The 27,887-nt window shown below is 45.7% G+C and overlaps 1 protein-coding gene across 3 annotated transcripts in view; it reads right to left on the bottom strand.

The window, feature by feature from the left end:
* Positions 1-31: 31 nt before the first annotated feature.
* Positions 32-27,887, bottom strand: part of LOC143943288 (butyrophilin subfamily 2 member A1-like) — a 149,608-nt gene continuing 121,752 nt past the window's right edge. For all 3 annotated transcript variants that reach the window (XM_077464937.1, XM_077464938.1, XM_077464939.1), the window contains 4 exons: positions 11,377-11,397; positions 10,151-10,171; positions 10,039-10,065; positions 32-3,198 (listed from right to left, as the gene is read on the bottom strand). In XM_077464937.1, the coding sequence (XP_077321063.1) occupies positions 2,666-3,198; positions 10,039-10,065; positions 10,151-10,171; positions 11,377-11,397 (602 nt within the window). In that variant the 3' untranslated portion in view covers positions 32-2,665. The remainder of the gene's footprint in view (positions 3,199-10,038; positions 10,066-10,150; positions 10,172-11,376; positions 11,398-27,887) is intronic.

The following is a 27,887-nucleotide window of genomic DNA, read 5'->3' as shown; positions in this document are numbered from 1 at the left end:
TTGAATCGAAAAAAAGATGATTTCACACAGATTATAAGATATAATCTGTTAATGGAGAAGACTGCATTCTTTTACAGGTAATAGGGTTTTCATATTCTCCTTGCACTGCCTGGGTGAATAGGTTTGATTTAGTGATGGATGAGTAAATGGATGTGTGAAAGCCCTTGTACACACGGTCAGACATTGACTTTTTCCGTCAGAATGTCCGACCAACAAAGTTTGAGAGCTGGATATAAAATTTTCTGACAACATGATCCGATCGGACAAAGTGCCATGCATTCTCAGGTCAAATTACGAGACCAAAGCTATTGGCTACTAGCCTCTACGTAGTCCCGTCGTAATGAACAAACGTTATCACGTTCCGAACGATCGGATTTTCCAACAACTTTGTCCGACCGTGTGTATGCAACATCAGTTTTGGACAAAATCTGTCAGAATTTCCGAGCGTGTGTACAAGGGCTTACACCCCTGGGGATTCCTGCACTAAGTATGTGACTTCAAATAAAATAAATAACAAATTAATAAAGTATGGACATTAACTGAGTGGGTTGCTGCTCTCAAAAGTGCATGTGACTTTAAATATGTGATCAGAATAAGAACGCTACCTAGTGCTATACTAATGAATCATTAACACAAAAAACATAATAAATTATAACCATAATCAATATACAATAATAGTAGTGATAATAAAGTCCATAAAAATTCAAAATAAAGTTTGCGAACTTCAACTTTGCAGTGCAACCTTAAATTATTCAAATGTGCAAATAAATACCAAATGCTGGAAAGAACATTTATGCAATCCGTGCTCCCCTCTGTGTGCCCTCACACTCACCAGAAATTCAGGACTCCCATGACAGAAGTCATAAATGCTTGAGAGGGTGGCTGGGCTTTGTAGTCCCACGTGCTATGTTTCCAATTGCAGCGTGCATTGCCTTTAATAAGCCATCAGAGATCTGTGATTCCCATAGGAAAGCATGCAAGCATTCAAAGGACAGGTGGGTGTCTCCAACTGCAGCATATGTTGTCCTCAGCAAACCATCAGTGATATGTACAAACGGCAAAGAGAGCACTATAGCGTAATTCTGTTTTTTTTTTTTTCATAAAATCAAAAAACTTTCCATATTATTCCAGTCACATGTAAAACGTTTAGAAACAGTGTTAAAAAACCCGGAACTGGAAGTGGCCAATAGCTTGCGGATCACGGCCGGAAATGACCTCACCACTCCTGGTCAACTGATGCGTTTCGACCCGTCCACGAGATGTTTTCAAAGGGCATCACTGGGTGGTGTGATGTGTCAATATATAGGGTTCAACTCCTCCCACCCACACCTATTCTAAATAACTTGGTGGTTAAGAGTGATATCACAGCCTCTTCCTATGTCTGGTTAGAGGTGTAGCAAACTTCACCTCCACCAATTCATCCATGTTGGTACACCCAAATGTCATGAGACTAAAATGGGAGTTTGCAAGTGACCAAAATATCCTATCGATTAAGGGAAATATAATTAAGGGAAACACCCTTAGAAATAAGTTGGTTAGAAATGTACCGAATCCCCTTAAAAAGAACTTTACCTTTCTTAATAGGAATGTTTTTTTACAGTTGTGGTAAATGCGTGATCTGTAGAACATGCTCTATGAATAGGAAAAGAAAAACTACCAGTTTCCAATCCAATACCACCGGAAAAAATCTATGATATAAAAACTTTCATATCATGTGACACCACTTGTGTTACCTATCTTTTTTTTATTATTTATGTTTTTTGTGTTAATGATTCAATAGTATAGCATGAGGTAGCACTCTTATTCTGATCACAGGTTTGATTTAGTGCATCAGTTTACAGCCTGGAGGCAGCATTATAAAACTGACTGAAATGTCTATTCTAGGAACACAAAATGGCTTATATAAAACATGCTTATCACCCAGATAAGAAAAGTTTTTGAAAATGCTATTGATATGTGCATACTGCCCAGATGACCATCTTAACAATGAGTTAACATGCCTGCTGTTAGTGAGTGGGCTGTTATATTGCAACAAAAATTGTGAGGCACATAAAAAACATGGACTGTAAGGGCTCATTCACACCGCAGCTCTTGAGCCAATGCTTGTGTGTTGACATGCTCTGACATGGGGTTTAACGGTGATGATTTGCCATTTTAACCCCTTCCTGTCCACCCTGGCATCCCCTTAAACAGTTAATGCCTGGGGGGTGGGAAGGATGGGTGATCATGTGGTCCAGTCGACTACTGAGGTTTTCATGGGACCATTGCTGTTTTTGTCAGCTTGGTCTTTGTGCTGGAAGTGCACAGGAAGCACACTACTAGCACATAAACATTGCCCGCCCAGTGACACATACTGTATGTGTGGTATGTGGGTGTTAAAGCCCAGCTTTTTGCCCCTGCACATATGGCATACTGGTGTGTAAAGGGATTAAATATGCTGTGGTGTGATGATGTAGATTTTATTTCCTGGATCATGTGTTTTGGCTATCACATTTTGCAATGTTCAATAAGTATTTTACTGAGCAATGCAGCTTGATGCAGGTGTGTGAACAAGCCCTAACAGTTCTAAACAAGTAGAACCCATACATCATAAACTCACAGTCAGCAAAAAACATATGTTGAAAACAACTGTGATGTGTGTTGCTAACATCTGAAATTCCATTAATCAGATTTCATCCTCAAATCCTCCTGATATCTTGATTTCCAATCCTTCGTACCAAACATTAAAGAATGGGTAGATTTTTTCTGTGAACACATCATTAAATGTAAAAATATGCTTCTTCGTGTCCACATTGAAAAAAGACACCTGACCTTTTTCGTAGTCCAGATAGACTCCCATCTTTCTTGCTTTGTCACGGATGGGCACATGGGTGCTATAGGGAGCCGTAAGAGCCTGATACTGATCTCGGCCCAATCGCAAGGTCCATATGCCTTCTTTGGGGGACAATCTGATCCAGCCCTTCTTTCTCACTGACTCTTTAGCAGCTCCTATATCCCAACCCCCTCCTTCCAGCACTTCTGCTTCCCAATAATGTTTGCCTGCAGCGAACCCTTCGGCTCCCAGCACACAGGGGTTGGTGCTAAATCTTTCAGGGTTGTCAGGCAGCTCCTGCTCAGTGTCTCCATGTTTTACATGTGTAAAATCATCAGTTATTACAAGCAAAGGATGAGCCGTCATTGGATCCAATTTCACTAGGGCTGTTAAAACACAAAATATGTCAATTTTCATCATCAACAGATGGTAAAAAGTCATCAGTTACGGCATGTGTAATAGCAATGTTAAGCAACCTCTAAATCTTTATGTAATTAAAGAAGTCATAGGTGCCTTTGACCTTAACATCAGTCAAATTTTTTAACCTGTTCTTAATACAGATTTGCTTCAGATTTGTCTCTTCTATTACCAAAGATAAACAGGCAAGCAGGTAAATGTATTTCCATAGGTGCATCTTGTAAGGTTCTGTAGCATGTACCTGTTATTCCAAAAGACACATTTTTAAGACTCATTAACCACTTACTGTGGATTCAATTAGTTATAGGCCAGCCAGGACATCTCTTTGTATTTAAGTGTGGCTCTATGCCTCAGGCTTTCCCTACGTAACAGCTGGTGTTCTTAGTGCTAGGTCCCCCATTGTTCCAAGTGGAGAAGTTTACTTGCTGGTGTACCCCCAGCGATTTTTTTGTATCCCTGGCTTCCTGAGAAGATTCAAAGTGACTATAGCACTTCTACTGCTCTACTTTCTGAGAGACTTCCAATGATCCCAATAATTCCAGTGATCCTATAGCTGGATGCCCCTTGATCCTAGTATCTGTTTGCAAGGGCCTTTCAGTGTGATCTTTGTACTCCCAGTGTCACCAGCGACTTCCAGAATGTCCCCTGTTACTCTCATTGTGTTCCTGTTTGCAACAGGTATCCTTGCACCTGTTTCTTCCCAGTGTCCTGTTTTTCTTATGTACTCTTGCCAGATTCAGCCTCCCTGCACCTCTATGAGCTCCTGTGTATTCCTGTCTGCTATTCATAAGCATCACCTGTGTCTGCAGTGTGTTTATGTCTCCCAGTGTACTTCTAACCTGTTTCCTGCTTGGTGTCCCTGTGCACCAAAACCTGCTCTTAGCAGTCTGCTTGTGTCTGCCAGTGTAATTTGAGTTTGTTTTCTGCTTGGTGTCTGTCATGAACTGACCTCCAGGTCTTCTGGTTTACGGGCGTCGTGGGTGCGCACGATCATACGTACGCACATGCGTTCGTACGCAGGTGCGCGTGCGCGGCCACGTGCGCGCGTCCATGTTGGCGCCAAACAGCCTATTTAAACTAGCCTCTTGCTAATGGTCTCTGCTGTCTGCTCTACAGCATTATACCTGTGAGACCTGATCCGTAGCATTCGTTCCTGTTTGACCCGGCCTGCCTGTGACCCATCTGCTATCTGCCTGCACCGACCCCGGCTTGTTGTGACGATTCTTCTGCCTGTTCCCTTGTACTTCGCTTCCAGTCTGATATCTGACCCGGCTTGCTTTGACCATCCGTCTGCTAAAGGTGAACCTTCTTACATTGAACTGTGTCATCTGCTGCAAGTAACCTGCTTGTATTGAACTGTTCACCTACTGCAAGTACCTGCTTATATTGAACTTTGTCATCTGCTGCAAGTAACCTGCTTGTATTGAACTGTTCACCTGCTGCAAGTACCTGTTTATATTGCACTGTTCATCTGCTACAAGTCACTTGTCTTATTGAACTGTTCACCTGCTGCAAGTGCCTGTGTATATTGCACTGTTCATCTGCTACAAGTTGCCTACTTCCCTGCACTGCTTTTCATCTGTTGCAAGTTACCTGTTCCATTGAACCGTGTTATCTGCTATAAATTACCTGCTGATCCATTCGCTGTGATTACCTGCTCCACTGAACTTCACCTACCCATCCTTCTCATCTGTTGATCCTGCCAGGCACCTGTACCCCTCCTTACTCCTGTGTTCCCTGTTACATTGCCAGGAAACCGGTAGTGGGAGTTGTAAGAGAGGCCTCTTTCCACAATCCGGGCTCGCTACTAGAAGGTACGTGACAGTGTCCCCATGCACCTTTACCTGTTCCTAGAGATTTCTGTTTGTCTGTCTCTCTTTCCTTTTTTATCCTGTGTGTCTCTGTGCACCTGTTCCCAGTGTCTGTGTTTTTATATGTACACCTACCAGCTTGGGCTGTATACATTACTTCCAGTGATCTCTGCGCTGCAAAGGGTTCTTATCTGTTTATCAGGCCTTAGATTCCAGTAACTGCCTGCTCAAGTGAGCCCATGAACCGATCTTGGGGATTGTGCACCTTAAGGAGCCTTGGAGAAGACCAGTCAATTCCTAAGACTCTGAGACTTGGACCTTTGCTGTACATCTGGGCATGCTGTGTTCTCCCAATCAGTGCCAATAATTATCTTTCCTGTCCTAGACTCCTTTGTACTTCAACTGTATCCTGTATTCCTTTGACCCCTGTGCACCTCAGTGTTGTGTTATCTCTGCTGAGATACTCCAGGGAGGCACGGAAACGGAGGCTAAAAGCCATAGGTGAAGGGCTGGGCATGACTAATGTCTGGGGGAAAGGAGAGAAGGGGTTAAGTGGAAAAGGAAGAGAGAGAAGGGGGTGGAGCTGCAAAAGAAAAGAACTGAGGGGTGGAGCGCCATAAAAGGAGTGGGAGGAGCCAGAAAAATCAAGCGTGGAACAGAGCAGGAAGGAGTTGCCCACCCACCCACCCTACTGTTTTTTTTTAGGTTTAGGATGTGTTATGTGATGTGTTTTTCTTGTTGTTGGTTTGTGTTTCTTTCTCTTTCAGGGTTCGGTGATGCTGGTCGTCATAGCAGCTGTAACGGCGGGTCTTTTGGTCTTTGATGGGGCAAAAAACGGATGTGATGGAAGTGTGTGGGGGGGGGGGCTCATAGGTGGTATGTGCCCCCCTTTTGGTGTATCCCAGCGGAAGGGTAAGATGGAATACGGGGGTTGGTGGCACTGCGGGAAAGTGGGGGTTGTCTCCGGGCTGATAAAAACGGCCGGAGGCCTTGGTATGGTAAAGTTGTTGGTCCCGCAGTGTACTGGTGGAGAGTGTTAAGTAAAAGGTGAAAACAGAGGTACCGTCAAAGACCAAAATGACTGGGAGAAAATTGCCGTTGCTGAATAGTGTTGTATATAGTTAATAAAGTTATTTAAGTTTGGTTTGAAGATTTGTTAATATAGGCTGCTATGGCCATTTTACACTCCAAACTCCGGTGTGGTCTATTTATTGGGAAAGGGGGAAAGTAATAAAGTAGGGGAAAGGGTAAAAGGGAAAAGTGTCATCCCGAATACATTAGTCATGTCTGTGAGTCCTGCATCTCTGATGAGTATTCTGTGTCCTGCCTGGAAGAGCAGCACTCCAGTGCTGGCATTCTTCTGAGTTTGTAGTCTGAGCTTTGCAAGACCCTCGTCTCTCTGCTTTCCTGTACCAGGTCAACTGTAGCCAGCAGGGGTGTGCTCTCTAAGCACGCCACCATCCAACATGCAGGCTGCTCAGAGCATCCACAATCCCAACTATACATGACTATTCCATGCATTTAAAATTCAGAAAACAAGTCAACATGCTGTTGAGGTTTTTTGGAAGAAAAAAAATGATTTGGGTCATGAACTGTGTTTAACAAAAGTCCCAGATTTATCGCATTTGATATTTTAACCACTTCAATACTGGCCACTTTCCCCCTTTCCTCCACAGGACAATTTTCACACTTTGAATGACAATTACGCGGCCATACAATGCTGAACCCAAACTAAATTTTTTCAAATTTTCTTCCAACAAATAGAGATTTCTTTTGGTGGTATTTCATCACCACTGGGGTTTTTATTTTTTGCTAAACAAACTAAAAAAAACAAAATGTTTGTAAAAAAGAAGCTTCTTTGTTTCAGTTATAAAATGTTGTTTTCTCCTTCACTGATGGGCACTGATGAGGCTGCACTGATGGGCACTGATGAGGTGGCACTGATAAGGTGGCACTGATGGGTACCGATGAGGAGGCACTAATATTTAGAATTGATGGACACTGATAGGCGGCACTGATATGCAGTACTGATGGGCATCGATAGGCTACACTAATATGCAGCACTGATGGGCAGTTATAGGCAGCACTGATGCTGAGGTACTGAGAGGTACTGACAGGTATTACTGGTGGGCATCAGAAGGGCACAGACAGGCGAGACTGATGGAGCACTGATTTGCACTTTGATGAGCACTAATTGGCACTGATTGGCGATTTGGGTGGGCACTGACTGGCAGCTGATGGGCACTGATTTTCAGCTGTGGTGGCACTTCTGATGGGGGCTGCGCTGATAATAATGTGCTGATTATCAGCACACCCCCCCTCTGACAGGGAGAGCCGCTGATCGGCTCTCCCTGTCAGCAGGAACCGAGAAAAAGCAGATTACCGGCACTTTCTGGTTCACGCTGTGATCAGCTGTGATTGGTCACAGCTGATCACATGGTAAAGAGCCTCTGTCAGAGGCTCTTTACCATGATCAGGGATGCAGTGTATCAGAGTGACACACTACACTACCGATCGCTGTGCTGGCTTGTTTTCCTGAAAGACGTCATATGATATCCAGTCGGGATAAGGGAACCACCGCCCAGCCGTCATTCTGCTATAGGCTGGGGGGGGGGGGAGTGGTTAAACCTAGCAAGCCAATTATGAAACCTACAGAATAAAAGTTACTTTTTCTAAATCTGGTATCTGTTACTCTGGAGCATTTTTTTACAAAACTGAAGACAGCCTTCGATCAATCAAGTTTAGGGGAATTTAAATATTGAGAATTTTTACTGCACAAAATTGGATGTTTGCGGTACGTGCAAGATCACAGTGACAGGGTAAAAGTTTTAACTAACTAAATTATTCTATTTATGTCAATAATCAATGGCCGTCACCACCTTTATTGGTTATACGACAACCTAGTCCTACTCTGCAATGCATTCATTTATAAATTACTCTTAAACCCAAAAGCAAAAATGTATTATATTGCAGCTTACCAGTTCTTAGATGTGATGACTGAATTTGTTTCCTTTTTTAGGCTTTCTTTGTTCTATTTTCACCTGGTAGTCTGGCTAGTAAGTATGCTGTTTTTCAACAGAAAAGCTCTCTTGCAGTTACAGGGATGAGGCCAGACCAATTAACATGACAGAGGTGCTCAAAATCATTAGATTTTATTCATGTAAAACTTTTATCCCAAAAAGAAAAAAAAACAGTTTGCTGTAACTGATTATAAAGTATTAGCTGGAGTTCAGCTTCAATGTTAGTATTTAAAAGACAAGAATGGCCTTAAAAACAAACAGACAGTCATACTTACCTACATGGCTATAACACGGATCCCAGCTACAGCTGTCCCCCGCCGCCTCTAAGACAGAGAACTGAACGATCAAAGACCGCTGATCGCTCCGTTCTCAGTCTTCAGCCTGCAGTCAGCGGCTCGCTGCTCTGCCCCTTCAGCAATCACTGTAGGTCTGGGCTGTAGAGGGGGCTGGAGCTGCTGGTCCAGGCATCTGGCTGGACCTGGACCATATTGTCAGGATCTTTTCACATCTGCTGCTGTCCAAAGGTGCTGATTCATCCAGATTGGAGGTACTCGGATGTATATTACTGGCCAGATCACAAGGTGAAAACAGAGGGGAGAAGAAAATGAAGACAGCCCCCACATCTAATGACTGATAAACTGCAATATATTACATTTTGGGTTTTGGGTTAAATACAGCTTTAAGTGTAAAAAAAAGTAGCCCCTTATTAACCTTTAGTCAGCCATAATTCGTTTTTTATCATTCAATAACTCCTTTATCCAGCTCCATCAACTCCTTAAAGGGTTTGTTAACTCACATGTCTTACTTTATATAATCTGTTCAGTCTTCTAAGGTTATGTCCCCTGTGAATGTGAGTGTGCCTTATATACCTTAGTTGTGAGCGCTGATCAGCGTTCACGTGGGGCGCCATCTCTCTCCTCTTCCCGTCTGACAGATGCAACAGGAGGGGCCCAAGATTTCCCCCGCTAACATCAGACTGGAGGGGATGAGGTGGGGAGGAGAGGAGGAAAAAGCTGGTGCATCACGTGACCACTGATCAGCGCTCACAAATAAGGTATATACAGATTTTTATACAATGCATGCACAGGGGGACATATCCTTAAAAGAAAGAACAGATTATCTAAAGTAAGACATGTCATTACAGCAGCAGCAGGAGGGGGTTGGGCCCTGACACAGGAGCTGACAGGCATGGAGGGAGGTGAGGACAGAGGAGAGACAGCAGGGCTGCGGATGATAGAGGCACGTAAACTGACCACGGTGTCAGGGCTCAGCAGCCATGATACACTGTGGTCAGCTTACATAGGGGAGGGCAGAAACTGGCAGGATCAGCCAGGTATTTCAGATGTTACGGGGTGGGGGGGGGGAATGACACAGCACAAGCACTGTGCTGTATATCATGCTTTAAAGGAGCAGAATCCATGGGGGGGGGGGGGGGTTAAACACTTTAATTAAATTTTATTGCTATTTTATTGCTTTTTTTTAACTGTTTGTAAGAAAATGTTTTACATTGAGTGTTTGTTCTGTAATAAAAAAAAAAAGTTCTTTGCAACAGAAAAATACATTTAAAGCCTTTATAAATTTGACAAATCACAGAATAAAATATATACTTTTCATAAATTATACACTTCGGTATGTTCTCAGATGTAAAAACTAATTTTGATTATGACAGTATAAATAAACAACTGCCTCTCTTACCATGCTGATTATTACTAAATCAAGCAATGCATTGCATTGCAATAGAGAAGTTGTGAAAGACCTAGTAAAAAAAAGGTACATAGTTGCTGTTTTTTCTGCAGCTTCTTTCTGCTTATAATATTAATAAATTCCAGGTTCGGGCTTGTGTAAAAAGATTAGCAGAAAAATCTGTTTTGTTTTAAAATAGGCTCTTTACATGTGCCCATAGTAAAAGCAAAAAAAATAAAAATAAAAAAATCAAGTTATTATACATGTTATACGATTTTTTTTAATGCCTACTCACTTTTGTAGTTGTACCGTTTCCTCCACTCTGAAACATAAATGTTGGAAGGCAAATGATCAGCTTATAATCAAAGTTATTGTAAAAATTGTTAAAAAAATGTTGCTCTACTCACCAATCTCTGCAGAGAGGTCCTCTGTTGAGATACAGAAAAAGGAAATAATAAGACATAACAAAACTTAATTTTTTTTTTTACTGTTTTTCTACTTTGATCAGCATTAGTTTTAAAACAACTAATGTTAATGTAGATAAAAAATATACATTTTATTTATAATTTGTCCCACTCCTGGTAAAAAACATTGAAAAATGATTCACTCTAAATAGTAAATAATTAAATAGAGGCTTTTTTTTCAATTTTGTTAATTTCTAGTTGGACGAAAAAATTAAGAAAGGAATGAAAGCCCAAAAAGTGTAAACATTAGTGGCTACAAATTAGAAATGATAAAATCTGCATTTAAAATACCAGCTGAAAGGAGAAGGGGAAGAAGGAGCTAATTTGCGCTGATTAAACTCTTTTACTAAGGGTTAATAGGATGTTAAATTGAAATGTACAGTAATATATATATATATATATATATATATATATATATATATATATATATATATATATATATATATATATATATAATGTGTCTGTGTGTGTATGTGTTTATAATATATATAATATATTTATATATATATATATATATATATATATATATATATATATTTATTTATTTTTTATTTATTTTTATTTTTATTTTTTGTTTACTGGTAGCATTGCTTTAACTGATATTATATGCAGATGAAAAGTTACCCTTTCGAATTGCAGATACATTAAACAGTGTGAATACAGTGTATCAATTATGCTGTTACATTGTATTTCAGAATAAAGCTTGTAAACACAGTTCGAAAGTTCCACTTTACACGTCAGTGATGAAGAGCAAGTCCTGGCTGTCATTCTTATAGTTGGGCTTTGCCAGCAATATTGGTGGGGGGAACAGCAGCATAGGACGAGGGACAGGTTGTACAATGGGTGTCCTGTGTAGTTTTTCATGGTGTACATCACACATCCAATGTAAGCAAGTGGTGATTAATTGTAAAACACTTTGTCACATTTGGTTTTCTATAGACCAATCCTATGTGCACTGAGGAATAATGAAAGAGCTACAGGGAAGAAAAAAGTCGGAATATTCAAGGGGAGGGGAGCAGGGTTTTGGTAGAGGTGCAATAGGAAGAAATCCTGTTCCTGCCTCACTGGTGTGCCCTAAACAGGGGTCAGATTTATACAAAGTACCTTTTACTTGTTTGTAACTAGAATAAAAGTTATATTTAGGTTTGAGATGGTACAATACATCTTACCTATATTTTTCAAAAGGGAATCTGCAAAAAAAAAAACACATGCAAACATAAAATAATTATTGCAGAATTTTATTCTGTCTAATCAACGGCACATTGAATGACTAGTAATCAGTAAAATTGACCCTTTTTTATAATCTTTAGATTGGAATTAGTGCTATGTATTTATACATAGTACAATTGAAAATTAAATAATGTTCTTGTAATTATAATGGTATTACACTGTTTCAAGTATATATAATTGTTTTACATATTTATTTATGTCATTCAGGATCAGGATCATATTAAATATTACATATACATAAATATTTTTTGTTTACCATTTGCTGCCAGCAGGTGGCAAGCCCCAAACAGCAGTTTTTTTTTTGCTCTTTTACAGCTTTGTTACCAAACTGACCTGAATGGCAGGAATGATCACATTACACACACATGTCAAAATGACTAAGAGAAATTACACACTTTCCCTTTCTTTTTATAGAGGGAGACCATCTGACTTATACACAGGTTGAAACCGTTTTTTTTTCTTATTAGACAGTTCATTCTTGGCTTGGACAACAAAGCTGAACTACAAAGCAAAGGAACACAAAAATGCTACTCCATGAAATTGGACATCACAGGTAGAAATTCTAGAAATCACGTTTATTCATGTACATTAAAAGAAAACATAACATACTAAAAAAAAAAAAAAAAAAAAAAACACATACAGGGGAATACATAAATATTGCCCAGAGTGAGTAGAAAAAGACACCAATCCATTGTATTCATATACAATTACAATGTATATTTGTACAGTAGCATGTTTCTATGTGTTGTTTCCGGAGCCAGCTTCAACGAGTTTCACGACAGAAGCTGCTTCTTCAGGATGGGGATCCCAAGCTGTACCTATGTATTCTGGCATCATGTGTCCCAAACACCACCAATTTCACACTATAGAAAAAACAATATTTTTTGTTTGCAAATATAACTTTATTCAACTCCAAACGGGGGAATGCAGTTCCCCGCGGTACATAGTAAACAAAGTAAATCAGAGCGGAAGGCAGCAGGAAACACTTAACATGAATATGCAAAGCACCAGACTTAGTCTTTCAATACCCCGAACATTCTGCGGTACATAAAGCAATATAAGACCGAGATCCATGGTCATCTCCATACTCTGCCCTGCCGGCATCCGCCTGCAACCCAAGGGGGGCCGTCATTCCCAATTTTCACTCTTTTCTAAGGGTAAGGAGAGGAGGTTGGGGAGGGGGAAAGAAAGGAGGGGGAACAGATGGGGAGGAGAGAGAAAGAACAGAGAAAGGAGGAAGAGACATGGCAGGACGCCATGGCGATCCACATCGCTATAGCGCCAACAGTCGACGACCCTCCAGCGAGAACCTAAAAACACTCCAAGCGTCCCACGTCCGTTTGAAGGTTTCTTGTTTGTTCTGAGATGTCAGAATCAAATCTTCCATCTTCCTGATATCCTCAATTCTCCCAATCCAGTGTGTAACCGTAGGAGAAGTGCGCTGTTTCCAGTAGAGAGGAATGCAGGACTTCGCCGCATTTACCAAATGCCGCAGAAGTGATTTTTTATACAGCTTTATTGGGATCCGTGAGTGGTGTAGAAGGAAAAAGGCCGGTCCCTCCGGTATGGGATAGTCCGTGAATGTTTGAGTTATATGGCGGACCTCTGTCCAGAAGTCCGTCAGACCGGGGCAAGACCAGAAAACATGGAGCAACGTGCCCTCCTCCTCTCCACACCTCCAGCATCTATCAGAAACGGATGGAAAGCACTTATGCAGTTTCGTCTGAGTCATATACCACCTAGTTAGGAGCTTGAAATTCGACTCCTGTATCTTAGTACACAACGAAGTTGTGAGAGCCAGGGTAATGATGCGTTGACTTTGTGTCGGTGAAAATGAACAGCCAAGATCCCTTTCCCATCTGGACACACAGGTCAAATGAGGGTGGTCCAGCTGCCCATTCAGGAGAGTGTAAGCCTGAGAGAGGATGTGGGCCAGAGGGCCCTCACCCCTACACAGAGTCTCAAACTCTGTCAGGGGGTCTGCAAAGGCTTGAGGGTCGGGATGGAGTGCAAAAAGTGATGCAAACGCGCCGCTTTCCAGAAGGGTAGGCAAAATAAACCTGCTTGGTCAGTCAGGTCGACGATAGAAGGCCACTTCCTGTCGATAATAAATCTAGACGTATCTCTCAGAAGGTGAAAAAAGCAAACCTACCACTTACAATGCAAAAAACACCTTGTGGCGCTACAAAAACTACACACTGTTAAATAGCAGTGTACTATGATAACCAAAACTACACAACGTGAAAATTATAAACACATGTGCATAAATAAATATAATCAACAATAAAGTAAATAGTGATTAAATAGCGAAAAAATGCAATCAAAAAATAATCGTACAAAAGTGATACAGTGAATATGTGACAAAACATAAATATAGAGAATGAACACAATGACAAATAGTGCTCTAATGGAAATGTGCAGTTCCAAAATAAATTAGATTGATCTTCAATCAAATACAATTATTGAGGAGCAATAACTGTAATGATGGCAATAGTTCAAAAAAGAAGAATTCATTTTCAAGTGAACGTTCTGTACCCAAGTGTCCATAAACCGCAGAGCCTCCACCGCACCCTTGGTGTTAGTGCCCCCCTTGTTTAGAACACTCACCAGCAGTATTGCCCAGCACTCTCGTGTCAGGCAAAAAACGCTTATAGTATATACAGATTATTTGAATTTAAACTAGGAAGATATGGCCCGCACGCATCTTGGGGAATAGTTGGATTTTATTTATTTTTCTGTTTACCTCTATTTGCTTGTTTTAAAATGATTCTTTGTAGGATTAGATATGTATTTGGAGATACATTGGGACACCAATCGTTGAAGTTTGGGGTCGTCTATAATGAGTGGGGTTTGATCATGTATCTCATGTTGAAATGAGTAGATGGGTTTGAGGAAATTAGTGTTTATGATAGCTAGTATTTTTACTTTCATTTTTATGTATATTTTTCTAATGAGTGTGTCTATAGATTAGGAGATGGTATACCTTTATATATACACTTTTTATATTGTTTTTATCATTATGTGAACTCTTGGGCATTGGTCGCACAAGCAAGTTGTTCAATAATAAGGGTGACATTGAGCATCCTATTTTAAGTAGTGGGGTTAAATATACATTGTTTGAAAATTCTCTGTATGTTCTCCTCCTCTGCCCGATTTTTATTATTTCGCTATTTTATTATTGTATGGTATAGGTATTACTGGTCCATCTAAACGCTAAAAGTCTGTGGACACACTTATTCTGTTACATATACACATTGTTCAGGACCGCTTGTTAGAGTTGAGGGGTTCGTTAGGGTGTTATGTGTGGCTTAGTGGTGTGTACATTGACAGCGTTTATTTTGGGATTCCTGAAGTACTTTGCTATTAAACAGGATTGGTTGTGATTATGGTACTTCCCCTGTTTGATTTATTGGTTATCTTGACAGGAGTGGGGCGCCGATGATGAATAAATTATATTCTTCTCGCCAAGACACTGCATAGGGTTTGGCGCCTGCGCAATTTATTTAGTAGTGACTCCTGGGTGCAGCAAGATGGCGTGGGTGGAGGGGGAGGTCTGTGGGAAGGACGCTAGTACTAGGTGCAGTGATTGGCCCGTGCGCAGCTCACGAGTGATACCTGGGTGTAGCATGATGGTGCGGGTGGAGTGGGCAGTCCGGGGATGTACGCTAGGGTAAGCGTGATGACGGCGGCGCCTAGGCTTAGCCAATCAGCTGACGAAGTATACAAGCTTCCCCGGAAGTCCGCGCATGCGTGTCGACGAAACAAAACCATCTATTGCTACGGGATGGAAATGAGTGATTAGGAAGCCATTTAGAAGGGTAGGTTGATGGGCCTTTCTTAATATGTGTGGTGTTATATTCTCCTGATCGTGATGAGAGCAATGTGTGGGGAAGTTGGGAGTGTTTTTACACACAGAGATGGGGAGGGGTTGGGGAGGAACGAATTATGAACCACCCACCGCTAGAGCCTATTAACCAATTGGAGGACATAGGGGGGAGGGGGTCACCTGGACTGGGAGGGACTGGTCGCCTGAGATTTCAAATAAAAGGGGGGTTGTTACAGCTGAATAGCCAAACCCATGAGGAAGTCCATTGGACGAAACATGTCGGGGGCGTGGCTATACGGCGACCAGCACACACAGTAAAAGACTAGAAAGAAGGCGGAGGAAGGAGAACACACAAGTTGAAGGACTGGATATCACTATCTGGCGCTGCTTTCAAATTGGGTTGTCTGCTGTCAGGTACCACACAGATACCTTGTGTAGAGACGGTGCTATTTGATATGAACTTAGCTTGCTTCCAGTGTACTCACCAATGCCTATGAGTGAAGGATCTTTGAATTGACCAGTGGAATGTCTATTTGAAGTGCCTGTTTTTAATTGGATCCATGTGAGTGTGATTTTAATCGAACGTTTTATTGAGATTAAAAATAGTTTTGCAATGTTGCACTATGGGAAGTTTCTTTTGTCTCCCTGAGGTAACTCTGAGATATTAAGTGATTATCCTCTGCTGCAAAGTTTTCACAAGAAGTGGCTGGAGAAATAGTCATCATCTGTATCACTATAAGCGTTTTTTGCCCGACATGAGAGTGCTGGGCAATACTGCTGGTGAGTGTTCTAAACAAGGGGGGCACTAACACCAAGGGTGCGGTGGAGGCTCTGCGGTTTATGGACACTTGGGTACAGAACGTTCACTTGAAAATGAATTCTTCTTTTTTGAACTATTGCCATCATTACAGTTATTGCTCCTCAATAATTGTATTTGATTGAAGATCAATCTAATTTATTTTGGAACTGCACATTTCCATTAGAGCACTATTTGTCATTGTGTTCATTCTCTATATTTATGTTTTGTCACATATTCACTGTATCACTTTTGTGCGATTATTTTTTGATTGCATTTTTTCGCTATTTAATCACTATTTACTTTATTGTTGATTATATTTATTTATGCACATGTGTTTATAATTTTCACGTTGTGTAGTTTTGGTTATCATAGTACACTGCTATTTAACAGTGTGTAGTTTTTGTAGCGCCACAAGGTGTTTTTTGCATTGTAAGTGGTAGGTTTGCTTTTTTCACCTTCTGAGAGATATATTTAAATTTTTTAAGTGGCAGCTGGGGGGAGGGGGAGTTTGAGCGCTGGGATGATATACTAATCGGGAGGTCATTGATAGTGTATCTTGAGTTTTTTTTAATAAATCTAGACGCATGGTCCACGTGAAGTTCGCTAAGCAATTTATAGTCCCCTGGATAGATTCCTGGTTCAAAGTGTGGGTGGCCTAGGATAGGGTACAAGGGGGAGGACAACGACGTGATTTTGTTCTGGGAAGCAGTCAGGAATCCGACTCTTAGAGACGCCCCTATAGTAGGATGCGATTTCAGTTCTGCAGGCAACGCCCGGTAGCACCACATCGTGCTTCTCAGCGGGATGCGGGATTGAGATTGCTCAACTTGCACCCAGAGTTTTGTAGAGCTATTGCGATTCCAGTCCAAAATCCTTCCCAGATGTGAGGCCATATAGTAGTGCCGTATGTCAGGTAGCGCCAATCCCCCTTGTTGTTTAGAGAGGGTTAACTGTGACCACCGAAGTCTGGGTTTCTTGTGTGCCCATACCAATTGAGTGAGCACGGATTGTGCCTGTTTAAAGAATGGAGGCGGGATGTGCTGGGTAGAGCCTGAAAAAAGGTAGTTAAATTTAGGAAGTATGTTCATCTTTATCAGATTACATCTCCCGAACCAGGAGTGAAGATCAGAGTGCCACTTTTGAAGCAAAGTGCGTGTCCTAGTGAGCAGGGGAGGGAAGTTCAGCCTGAACGTGTTCACAACGCCTGGTGGAATGTAAGTGCCCAGATATTTAAGCGCTGTGTTCGTCCATTTAAAGCGGAAATTGGATTTTAAATCTAAAAGCAGCCTCGGGGGGATAGCCACCCCCATGGTCTCCGATTTCGAGAAATTGATCTTCAAGTGAGACAGCTTTCCATACGTCTGGAATTCTCGAAGGAGGTTCGGCAGGGAGGTTCTGGGATTCGTCAGGGAAAACAACATATCATCTGCGTAGGCAGATATCTTGCACTCAGTCGCACCCATGCGCAGACCCGTTATGTCTGGGTTCTGCCGAACCGAGGCCAGAAAGGGTTCCAGGGAAAGTGCAAATAAGAGGGGCGATAAGGGGCAGCCCGGTATAGTCCCATTACCAATATCTATGGGGGAGGAAAGCACTCCATTCGCCTTGATTTGCGCAGAGGGTCGCGAGTATATTTTGCTGATCCAAGTGATCATCCGATCACCCAGCCCTACATGGCGGAGGACTGAGAACATAAAAGGCCAATGGACCCTATCAAAGGCCTTCTCCACGTCCGTATTCACAAAGATACATGGATTGTTCGACGCCTGAGCCTTGTGTACTAAAGCTAAGACCTTGATGGTGTTGTCCCCAGCCTCCCTTTAAGGGATAAAAACCACTTGATCAACATGGATGAGGGATTGCAAGTGGTGAGCTAGTCGTGTGGCCAGGATTTTAGAGAACAATTTTAAATCTAAATTAAGCAGGGAGATAGGCCTGTAGCTTCCGCATAGTCCCGGGTCTTTGTCCTCTTTGGGAATCAGAGAGATATGTGCTCTAAGGGTGTCCAAAGCGAACTCTCTACCGGAGCTCAAAGCATTGAACAAATCCACCAAGCGTGGGCCAAGAATGGGGAGAAAGGTCTTATAATATTGTGCGGTGTACCCATCCAGGCCCGGCGCCTTGCCCAGCTTCAGAGAGCCCACAGCCGTCTGGACCTCCACTAGGGTAATTGGTTCCTCCAGCAACTCCCGGGCTTCCGGCGTCAGAAAGGGCAGACCAGTTCCGGCTACATAACTGTCTATCTCTGTCTGCCCAGCCCCCGAGTTCGGAAGGTTATAGAGCTCAGAATAGAATTTCCCAAAGGCCTCGGATATCTGCGTCGGCGTCGAGACCTGCTGGCCGTTAGCATCTGTTATCTGCGGGATGTAAGCGGCCGATTTCAGTTCCTTGACTGACTTGGCCAGGAGTTTCCCACATTTGTCCCCCGACTCGTATGTCAATTTACGGCAGAACTGGAGTGCAGCTTTCGCTTTATAATGGAGTAGGTCAGTATTCTGCGTTCGGAGTGTCCCCAATTCAATCTCTAGAGGCCGTGAGGGAGCATGCTTATGTTGCGCTTCAACTTGGGCCAGATCCCGAAACAATTTGGACAGCTGTTCATTCCGCGAGCGTTTGATACGCGCCCCATGTTTGATTAACACCCCGCAAAGGACTGCTTTGTGAGCTTCCCAAACTATACCCGGGTCAGAGCCTTCCGTATCATTTTCCTGGAAATAAAGCTCCAGTGCTCTAGTCACATCCGCCAGGACTTCCGGTATCTGGAGGAGACTCATTTAGTCGCCAGAATAAAGACCTGGGCGAGGGATTTCTGGAAAGCGTGTAGGTGATGGCTACTGGGGCATGGTCGGACCAAGTAATGTGGCCAATAGAGGAGGAACTCACTAGATGAAGTTGGTCATGGGGAATCAAAAAGAAGTCTATCCGTGAGTATGATTTGTGGGGGGAGAGTAAAAAGAATAATCCCGCTCTCCAGAGTGTTGAAGACGCCAAACGTCCATTAACTGGGCCGACATCAGACATTTAGATATCTGTTTTCTAGCCGAAATTGGGACCGAGGAGGAGAAGGTAGAAGTGTCTACCACTGGGGAGAGGGGGTATTAAAATCTCCGCCCAGGATCAACTGGCCCTCCCGAAAGTCATTTAGAAGTCGTAATGCACTCTGAATGAATACATCCTGGTGGTCGTTGGGGGCATATACTGTAGCAAAAGTGAAAAGAAGCTTTCCAATATGGCCCTTGAGAAAAATAAAGCTGCCCTCCGGATCCGCCAGCAGGTCACGGCAGGCCCACGGAATCCTACTAGATATCTGTCAGGGAAATAGCCGCAGTCTCATAAGATACGTCCGTGTTAACGCGCGTCGGCGCCTACGCAAGCGCAAAGTAGTTACTAGACGTACGACCGACGCGACGCCTAACCGGGCGGGCTTACGCGGCGATGCCACGAATACGCAACGCACTAGACGTAGACGTACGATCGCTCCGACGCGCCCGCGACGTGACCCGGTCAGGCGGCCTATTTAAACGTTCGCCTAACACTCCTGCATTGCTGGATTATCGTCAGCTCTCCTGTGAACCTGTACCTGTGCTCCCTGTTATCCGATCTTCTGTGTACCGACCCGGCCTGTTTGACCCGTTCCTGTTGTTCTCCTGGCTCCGACTCCTGGCTTGTACCTGACGCTCCAGATCTGCTTCCTGCACCCGACCTCGGCTTGTTTGACCATTCTCTGGATTTCCGCTGCCTACTCTCGGATCTCCTAAGCACAGTTGTCCATCCAGGCTTATCCATCTGCTACCTGGTCTCTACTATTGCTACCTGGCAACCTGTGCTACTGTGGGCACTGCATCCCTGTGCCAACTTCAGGGTTGTACTGCGCTCGGCCGCAAGGGGAGCCCTCTCAGCATCTCGGCCTCATCCCAGATCGTGACAGTATAATCCAGCCATGACAGAGGTCGACAGAGGTGACTCCCCATTAGAGGCCGTCCTACAAGAACTCTCGGCCCTTGCTCCAGCTATTCAAGAGCTCCGAGAGAAACATCACCGGCTGGAGGAGCGCCTGCAACACCCGCCTGAACCACCCACCTGCTCTGGTCAAGTTCCGGCGTCTACAATTTCAGCGGTCCTAGAACCACGAGTCCCGGCTCCAGAACATTTCTTCGGGGACCGAAGAAAATTCAGATCCTTCAGAAACTCCTGTTTCCTCTACTTCTCCCTGCAACCTCAGACCTTTGCTTCAGAGGCAACCAAGGTGGGATTCACCATTTCCTTACTGAGGGACGACCCCCAGACATGGGCCCACGGCCTGTTGGAACAATGCAGCCCTTATGTGAATACTCTGGACTTATTCTTTGAAGCCATGGCCCGCCTGTATGATGACCCTTTCCGGACGGCTACAGCTGAGTCAGCTTTGCATGCTCTTCGCCAGGGTGGGCGACCTGTAGAGGACTATTCAGTGGAGTTCCGTACCTGGAGCTCTGACTCCGGCTGGAATGAGGCGGCCCTCAAATTTCAATATCGTATGGGGTTGTCCGAAGCTCTTAAGGATGAGTTGGCCAGACTAAAGATTCCCACTACACTCGAAGAACTCATCCTACTCGCCATCCAGCTTGACAGGCGTCTACGAGAACGTCAGCTAGAACGCTCCCGAACCACTTGCTCCATCCAGGCCCCACCTCCAGTTCGCCCAGCAGTATCCCCCGTTCTGAGGGGCATTCCCCGTCCCGCTTTAACCTCTGAAGAGAGACTGCTCCGCCGTCAGGCACACCTCTGCTTCTACTGTGGGAAATCAGGACATTTTATTAGCAACTGCCCTACAAGGCCGAGTAAACCAGCCTCAAACACTCCCTCTCACCTTCAGGTAGCAATGACAGCTTCTGCCCACATCACTCTTCCAGTCACGTTGATGGTGGCGGGCAGCAGGATCCCTCTACAAGCAATCATTGATTCCGGAGCCTGTAGTTGCTTTCTGGACTTAACCTTGGCCAGGAGTCTGGCTCTCCCACTGAATCGCAAGGAACAGAGCCTGACCGTCCGTTTGGCCGATGGCTCCTTACCTAGTTCAGGTCATGTCACCCAGGAAACTAGTCCCATCCTGACAATCACCGATTCGGGTCACCAAGAATTCCTTAAATTCGACATTCTGAGCTCCCCGATGTTCCCTGTTATCCTAGGGATCCCTTGGCTACAGGCTCACAACCCCCAGATCGATTGGCTCACAAGGGCGGTTTTCTTCACATCTGTCTACTGCCAGCAGCACTGTCTGGACTTCATCCCTCACGAATTGCCCGGCTGTCTGACCATACAACCCACATCTAGTCCGGCTTCTCGCATACCAACAATCTACCAGGATTTCAGAGACGTTTTTGATAGGAGGAAAGCCGATACTCTACCTCCTCACCGCCCCTATGACTGCCCCATTGAATTACTACCTGGGGCCCCCATTCCTTTTGGTCGGATATTTCCCCTTTCGGAGACAGAATTGGAGGCTCTACGACAGTACATCGACGAAAACCTGGCTAAGGGATTCATTCGTCCCTCTTCATCCCCTGCCGGAGCAGGTATCTTCTTTGTGGAGAAGAAAGATAAGACCCTAAGGCCATGTGTGGACTATCGGGAATTAAATAATATTACCCTCAAGAATCGGTATCCTCTTCCGCTTATCCCTGAACTTCTCCAGAGATTCCGTACCTCTCGTATTTTTACAAAACTTGACCTACGTGGGGCTTATAATCTTGTCCGTATCCGGGAGGGGGACGAGTGGAAGACCGCGTTCAGAACAAGATTTGGTCATTTCGAATATCTGGTCATGCCCTTTGGACTATGTAACGCCCCGGCAACCTTTCAACATTTTATCAATGATATTTTTCGGGAGTACCTTGACCACTTTGTTGTCGCCTACCTTGACGACATCCTGATTTTTTCACCCTCACTAGAGCTTCACAGAGTACATGTTAGGAAAGTACTAAGTATTCTTAGAACTCACGGGTTATACGCCAAAGCCGAGAAGTGTGACTTTGAGAAGGAATCTATCCATTTCTTGGGACTCATTATTTCCACGGGGGGAATTGCCATGGACCCGCAGAAGGTGAAATCCATTTTGGATTGGCCCGCTCCTGCTGACAAGAAGGGTGTACAGAGGTTTATTGGCTTCGCAAACTTTTACCGAAGGTTTATACGGGGCTTCTCCACCATCGTAGCCCCCATCACCTTGACTACTCGCCAGCACACCAAGTTCCATTGGTCCCCAGCAGCCCAGTCCGCTTTTGAGCAGCTCAAGACCCTATTTACCTCTGCGCCCATCCTGCAACACCCAGATCCCGCCTTACCCTTCGTACTAGAGGTTGATGCCTCGGAGGTGGCCACCGGGGCGATCTTATCCCAACGCCAAGGTCCCAAGGCCTTACTGCACCCTGTAGCCTTCTTCTCTCGGAAGATGAGTCCCCCAGAGAAGAACTATGATGTAGGGGACCGGGAACTTCTAGCGATCAAGACCGCTCTTGAAGAATGGAGGTACCTCCTAGAGGGTGCCGCTCACCCCATTTTAATTTTCACAGATCACAAGAACTTGGAGTATCTCCGTACGGCCAGACGCCTAAGACCCCGACAGGCCCGGTGGGCTTTGTTCTTTTCGAGATTCCATTTCCATATCACCTACCGCCCGGGATCTAAAAACAGCAAAGCGGATGCCTTATCTAGGATGTTCCCCGATACCCCCGAGGGGGCCCCACCTAGTACAATTTTGTCCTCCCAGAATTTCTTGTTAATACAACCAGACCTGAAATCTTCTATTGAACTGGCTACTAGACAGTGCACGGAGACCGAAGCTTCTGCCCTGAGGAGTCAAGGAGGGCTTCTATGGCACCAGGACAAGGTTTTTGTTCCCCAGCAGGCCAGGTTACTAGTATTGAAGACCTTCCACGATCACCCACTTGCAGGCCACTTTGGAGTGCGGAAGACGACGGACCTTGTACGGCGGTCCCTATGGTGGCCTACCTTAAAAGCGGACTGTAAGGCATACGTAGATTCCTGCACCACCTGCCAGCGCAACAAAGGACCTAACATCAGACCCTGGGGTCTACTAAGACCACTGCCAGTCCCGGAAAAACCATGGAGAGAAATTTCCATGGATTTTATTGTGGAACTACCTCCCTCTGAAGGGTTTACGGCCATCTTGGTGGTCGTGGACCGCCTGTCCAAGATGGCACACTTCTTGCCGCTTAAGGGGACTCCCTCTGCCCTAGATACAGCAAAAACTTTTATTAAAGAGATTGTCCGGCTACACGGGGTACCTGATAGTATTGTATCAGACAGAGGGGTACAATTCACCTCTAAATTTTGGAAGGAACTGTGTAAATTGCTCTCAATTAAGATTTGTTTATCATCTGCCTATCACCCACAGAGTAATGGACAAACCGAAAGAACCAATCAAACACTAGAGCAATACCTGCGATGCTTCTGCTCCTTCTCCCAGGACGATTGGGTTTCCTTGCTACCTTGTGCGGAATTCGCCTATAATAACTCTGTGCACGCCTCCACCAACCAGTCACCCTTCTGGGCAAACTACGGATTCCACCCTTCATTTCTGCCTAACACCATCCCTGAGTCATCCGTCCCGGCAGTTCAAGACCGAGTAAATTTCATTCACTCGAACTATCTAATACTTCAAGACACCATGAGAAGGGCCCAGGAGGAATACAAGAAGCAGTATGATAAAAGGAAGAGAATCAACCCCATCTTTAAGACAGGGGATAAGGTGTGGCTTTCAGCGACAAATCTTAGACTGCCTCTTCCTTCCCGGAAACTGGGACCTAAATTTCTGGGTCCTTTTGAAATCAAACGGGAGATTAACCCCGTAGCCTTTGAACTTGTTTTGCCTGATTCGTTTAAGATCCATCCTATATTTCATGTTTCCCTCCTTAAACCTGTTACCCTTAGTCCATTTTCAGGAAGAGAAGAAATGCCTCCGCCTCCAGTTCGAGTTGGTGAAGAAACCGAATACGAGGTTGAGTCCATCCTCGACTGTCGTCGGAGAGGTAGGACCATCCAGTTTTTAATTAAATGGAAGGGGTATCCTGTTGAAGAGAACTCATGGGAGCCTGCCGATCATGTACATGCTCCTGAACTTTTACGTAGGTTCCGCACCCGGTATCCTGAAAAGTGGGCTCGGTTGGGCATCCGGAGGCTGCCCCTTGGGGGGGGGCACTGTCAGGGAAATAGCCGCAGTCTCATAAGATACGTCCGTGTTAACGCGCGTCGGCGCCTACGCAAGCGCAAAGTAGTTACTAGACGTACGACCGACGCGACGCCTAACCGGGCGGGCTTACGCGGCGATGCCACGAATACGCAACGCACTAGACGTAGACGTACGATCGCTCCGACGCGCCCGCGACGTGACCCGGTCAGGCGGCCTATTTAAACGTTCGCCTAACACTCCTGCATTGCTGGATTATCGTCAGCTCTCCTGTGAACCTGTACCTGTGCTCCCTGTTATCCGATCTTCTGTGTACCGACCCGGCCTGTTTGACCCGTTCCTGTTGTTCTCCTGGCTCCGACTCCTGGCTTGTACCTGACGCTCCAGATCTGCTTCCTGCACCCGACCTCGGCTTGTTTGACCATTCTCTGGATTTCCGCTGCCTACTCTCGGATCTCCTAAGCACAGTTGTCCATCCAGGCTTATCCATCTGCTACCTGGTCTCTACTATTGCTACCTGGCAACCTGTGCTACTGTGGGCACTGCATCCCTGTGCCAACTTCAGGGTTGTACTGCGCTCGGCCGCAAGGGGAGCCCTCTCAGCATCTCGGCCTCATCCCAGATCGTGACAATATCAAAATAGAGACCCCCTTAGTCTTAGAGTGAGGGTTAGTAGAATGATAGACCTGTGGAAAACAGCGGGACTTCAAAAGTGGAAGACTAGAAGTTTTAAAATGGGTTTTATGGATGAACGCCACATCTGCGGAATTCGTTTTCAGGTCCCGCTGTAAGATCCGTCGCTTCTCCGGGGAATTCAGTCCCTTGGCGTTCAACTAAAAGAACCTAATGGAGTCTGCCATTGTGTCTCAATAGTACCACAGAGAGCGTCAAGTAAGATAGAGAGAGAATATACTGAGCAAAGAACAGAAAGGGGACAGGAGCAGGGACCGGGAAAGTGCAAAAGAGGGGAAGGTGAGGGGGGGGGGAGGGGAGGGTAGTAAGGCCCTACTTCCCACGGGAAAAGAGCGAGGGAAGACGGGCTCCCACTGAAACTAAAAATAAAGCACAGACGTGCTTTGGCACTTACCCACTCTAACTGGGTTGAAAGCGCCGGCCTATTTGGGTACAAGGATAAACAGGGCAGAGAGAAAAAAGGGACGCCAGCGGAGGCAGGAAAGAAAGGAGGGGTGGAAGGGGCGCCAGAGAGGGGAGGAGGAGCCCGACTCAGGAGCACGGGGGAAGCCAGGGGGCAGGAAACATGGGGAGGGGGAGGGAAGGCAAGGGAGGACACCCGGGGAGTGCCGCGCACATACAGACCACCTAATGGTACCGAAACCCTTCTCAACTACTCTTCCCCATATCCCCCAGCAAGCCCACCCGCCCCCTTAATAAACAGTCCCTCCCCGCCTCCCCCCCCCCACCAGGTGCGTGGCAATGTCAAAGTTCCGTTGCCCACCTACCAGCGCCCCCCAGCATCTGAAGAGATGTCCACAAGGAAGCAAAAAAAAACATGGAAACATGGAAAGATCCTCAGGGAGCTCATCACAGTGGTCCGGCAGGGGCCAATACTAGCCCATGGTTCTCCGTCCAGAGCAGTAGCCATACGCGTCTCAGTATGGTCCTGTAGGTCGCAATGATCCGTTGCCAGAAGGAGACAACCAATGCTTCTTGACGGCCATAGTAAAAACCCAGACACTCCCGCACAGAGCCCACCCGCCCCCCCAGCACACCCCAGTCCCACAGAGTCAGAGATCCAGTAGGGGATGACAGGGATCTGGGTTTTCACCTAAGGTAGCCGCCTGTTCTGGGGACAATGCCGTCCGTGCCACCCACCAAGGGGCCATATCCCGTCCGCCACCCCGCGCCCTGGGGAGCCTCGGCCATACTTGTAAGTACCGAAGAGATTATGAAGGCGACCGCTGGTGGGCAGGGAGAGTCCGTGGAGGGCTGCGAGCAGATGATGAGGGGCCTCCCGTAAATCCCCCCGACTAGGAGGTAGGGAGAACAGTCCGGGGCGGCTCCCTGGCCAATTGAGACCCAGGCCGAGAACGTCAAAAGGGGGAGGTAGTCCGGGGTGCCTCTGCCTCCAGCATCAGGCAAACTAGGCAGCTAGGGCGAGGAGTGAAAAGTCAGATCGGTGGCAGGGGGGAAAAGGGGCATCCCACATATCTACTCACGTTGGTGATCCCGAGAGGCCGATCGTTGTCGCCCGCCCGGTCGTGGATGGCGGCGGGGGAGAGGGCCGTGGTGTTGGATAGCGCCCGATCTGCCAGTGGGTCAGGGCAGGAGCTGCAGCCAATCTGGAACCGGGATCGGTTCTTCTCCAAGGTATCTGAACAGGGCCGGTAGATCCGCAGGGGTCCGGAGCATGAATGAAGAGGACTCCTTCCGGAAGATCACCGACAGGGGATATCCCCATCGGTAGGAGAAACCCTGTCGCTTTGCTAGGTCAAGCAGGGGTCTGAGCAGGGCTCTCCGACGCAGTGTAGCCCTGGAAAGGTCTGGGAGAAGCTGGATCTGCGTGCCATTCCATTCCATTGCGCCGTGTTCCCATGCCCGCCGGAGGACCAGTTCTTTCTGCAGATAGCGATGGAAGCGACAGACTACGTCCCGTGGTCTCGCGGGGTCTGCCGATCTAGGGCCCAAAGTCCTGTGCACCCTGTCTAACTCTAAATCCATGGCTGGGTCTGCAGATAACTCCCGCAGGATAGTCATCACCACGTCCCCCAGGCTCTCTGTTCCTGATGACTCTGGTATGCCACGGAGCCGTATGTTTGAGCAGTGGCTGCGGTCCTCAGCATCCTCTAGCTGGAGTTGTAAGGCAACCGTCGCCTCCCGGTGTTGGTCTCTCGCTCATTCCAGCGATTGCACACGGTTCTCCAGGGCGGTGACCGACGTTTCACCCGCAGACACCCGTTCTGTTAGGCCACTGACCTCGCCTCGCACCTCTTGGATATCGCGGCGGTGGGTTTCCTCCAATGCGCAGGATCAGGGCCTCAATGTCCGTCCTTGTTGGGAGCGCTTGCAATAGGGCCCTAATATCACTACCCATATCCACAGCCGCGGCGGGGCTCCCGGAAGACATCATGGTCTCAGACTGTTCGGTTGGTCCGCTGTAAGCACCCGGATGTATGGAAGGGCCAGCCAGGCTTAGGAGTTCTTCCTGCAGAGGGGAGTCCCTCGTGACACTTCGGGTAGGCCCTCGCGGAGCCACGGCTCTGGAGCCTGCAGAGACAGCCGGAATTTGCTCAAAAAAGCGGCGAATCTCCCCCGGATTCCTGGCAGCTGGTGTCCCCCGGGTGATGGCTCTCGTTCTATGCCTTTTGGAAGGCAACATGCCGGTTTAGAAGATGAAAGAAGGCCGAAAGAGGGGACCAAGGCCGGGAGCTCTGTAAGATCACTTCTTCACTCTGCCATGTTCAGGCCACGCCCCCAGAAAAAACAATATTAAAAAATCCTCAAACTCATTACATACCTTTGTCTATTGTAGCCAAAACCCATGTATCCCATACACAAAGTGTGGGAGTCTTTGAAAATGGGTATGTACTACCCTATGTCAAGACAGAAACCATACTAGGATTTCACTGTAGCACATCCTTCTATATACAAAATCACAAAGTGGAGGAACACAAAATTG

Source organism: Lithobates pipiens, unplaced genomic scaffold, assembly GCF_037356315.1.
Source record: "Lithobates pipiens isolate NorthernLeopardFrog02 unplaced genomic scaffold, aLitPip1_a1.2 Scaffold_30, whole genome shotgun sequence".
NCBI lineage: Eukaryota > Metazoa > Chordata > Amphibia > Anura > Ranidae > Lithobates > Lithobates pipiens.
The sequence above is the reverse complement of the archived record's forward strand: the minus strand, read 5'-3'. Positions and strand labels throughout refer to the sequence as shown.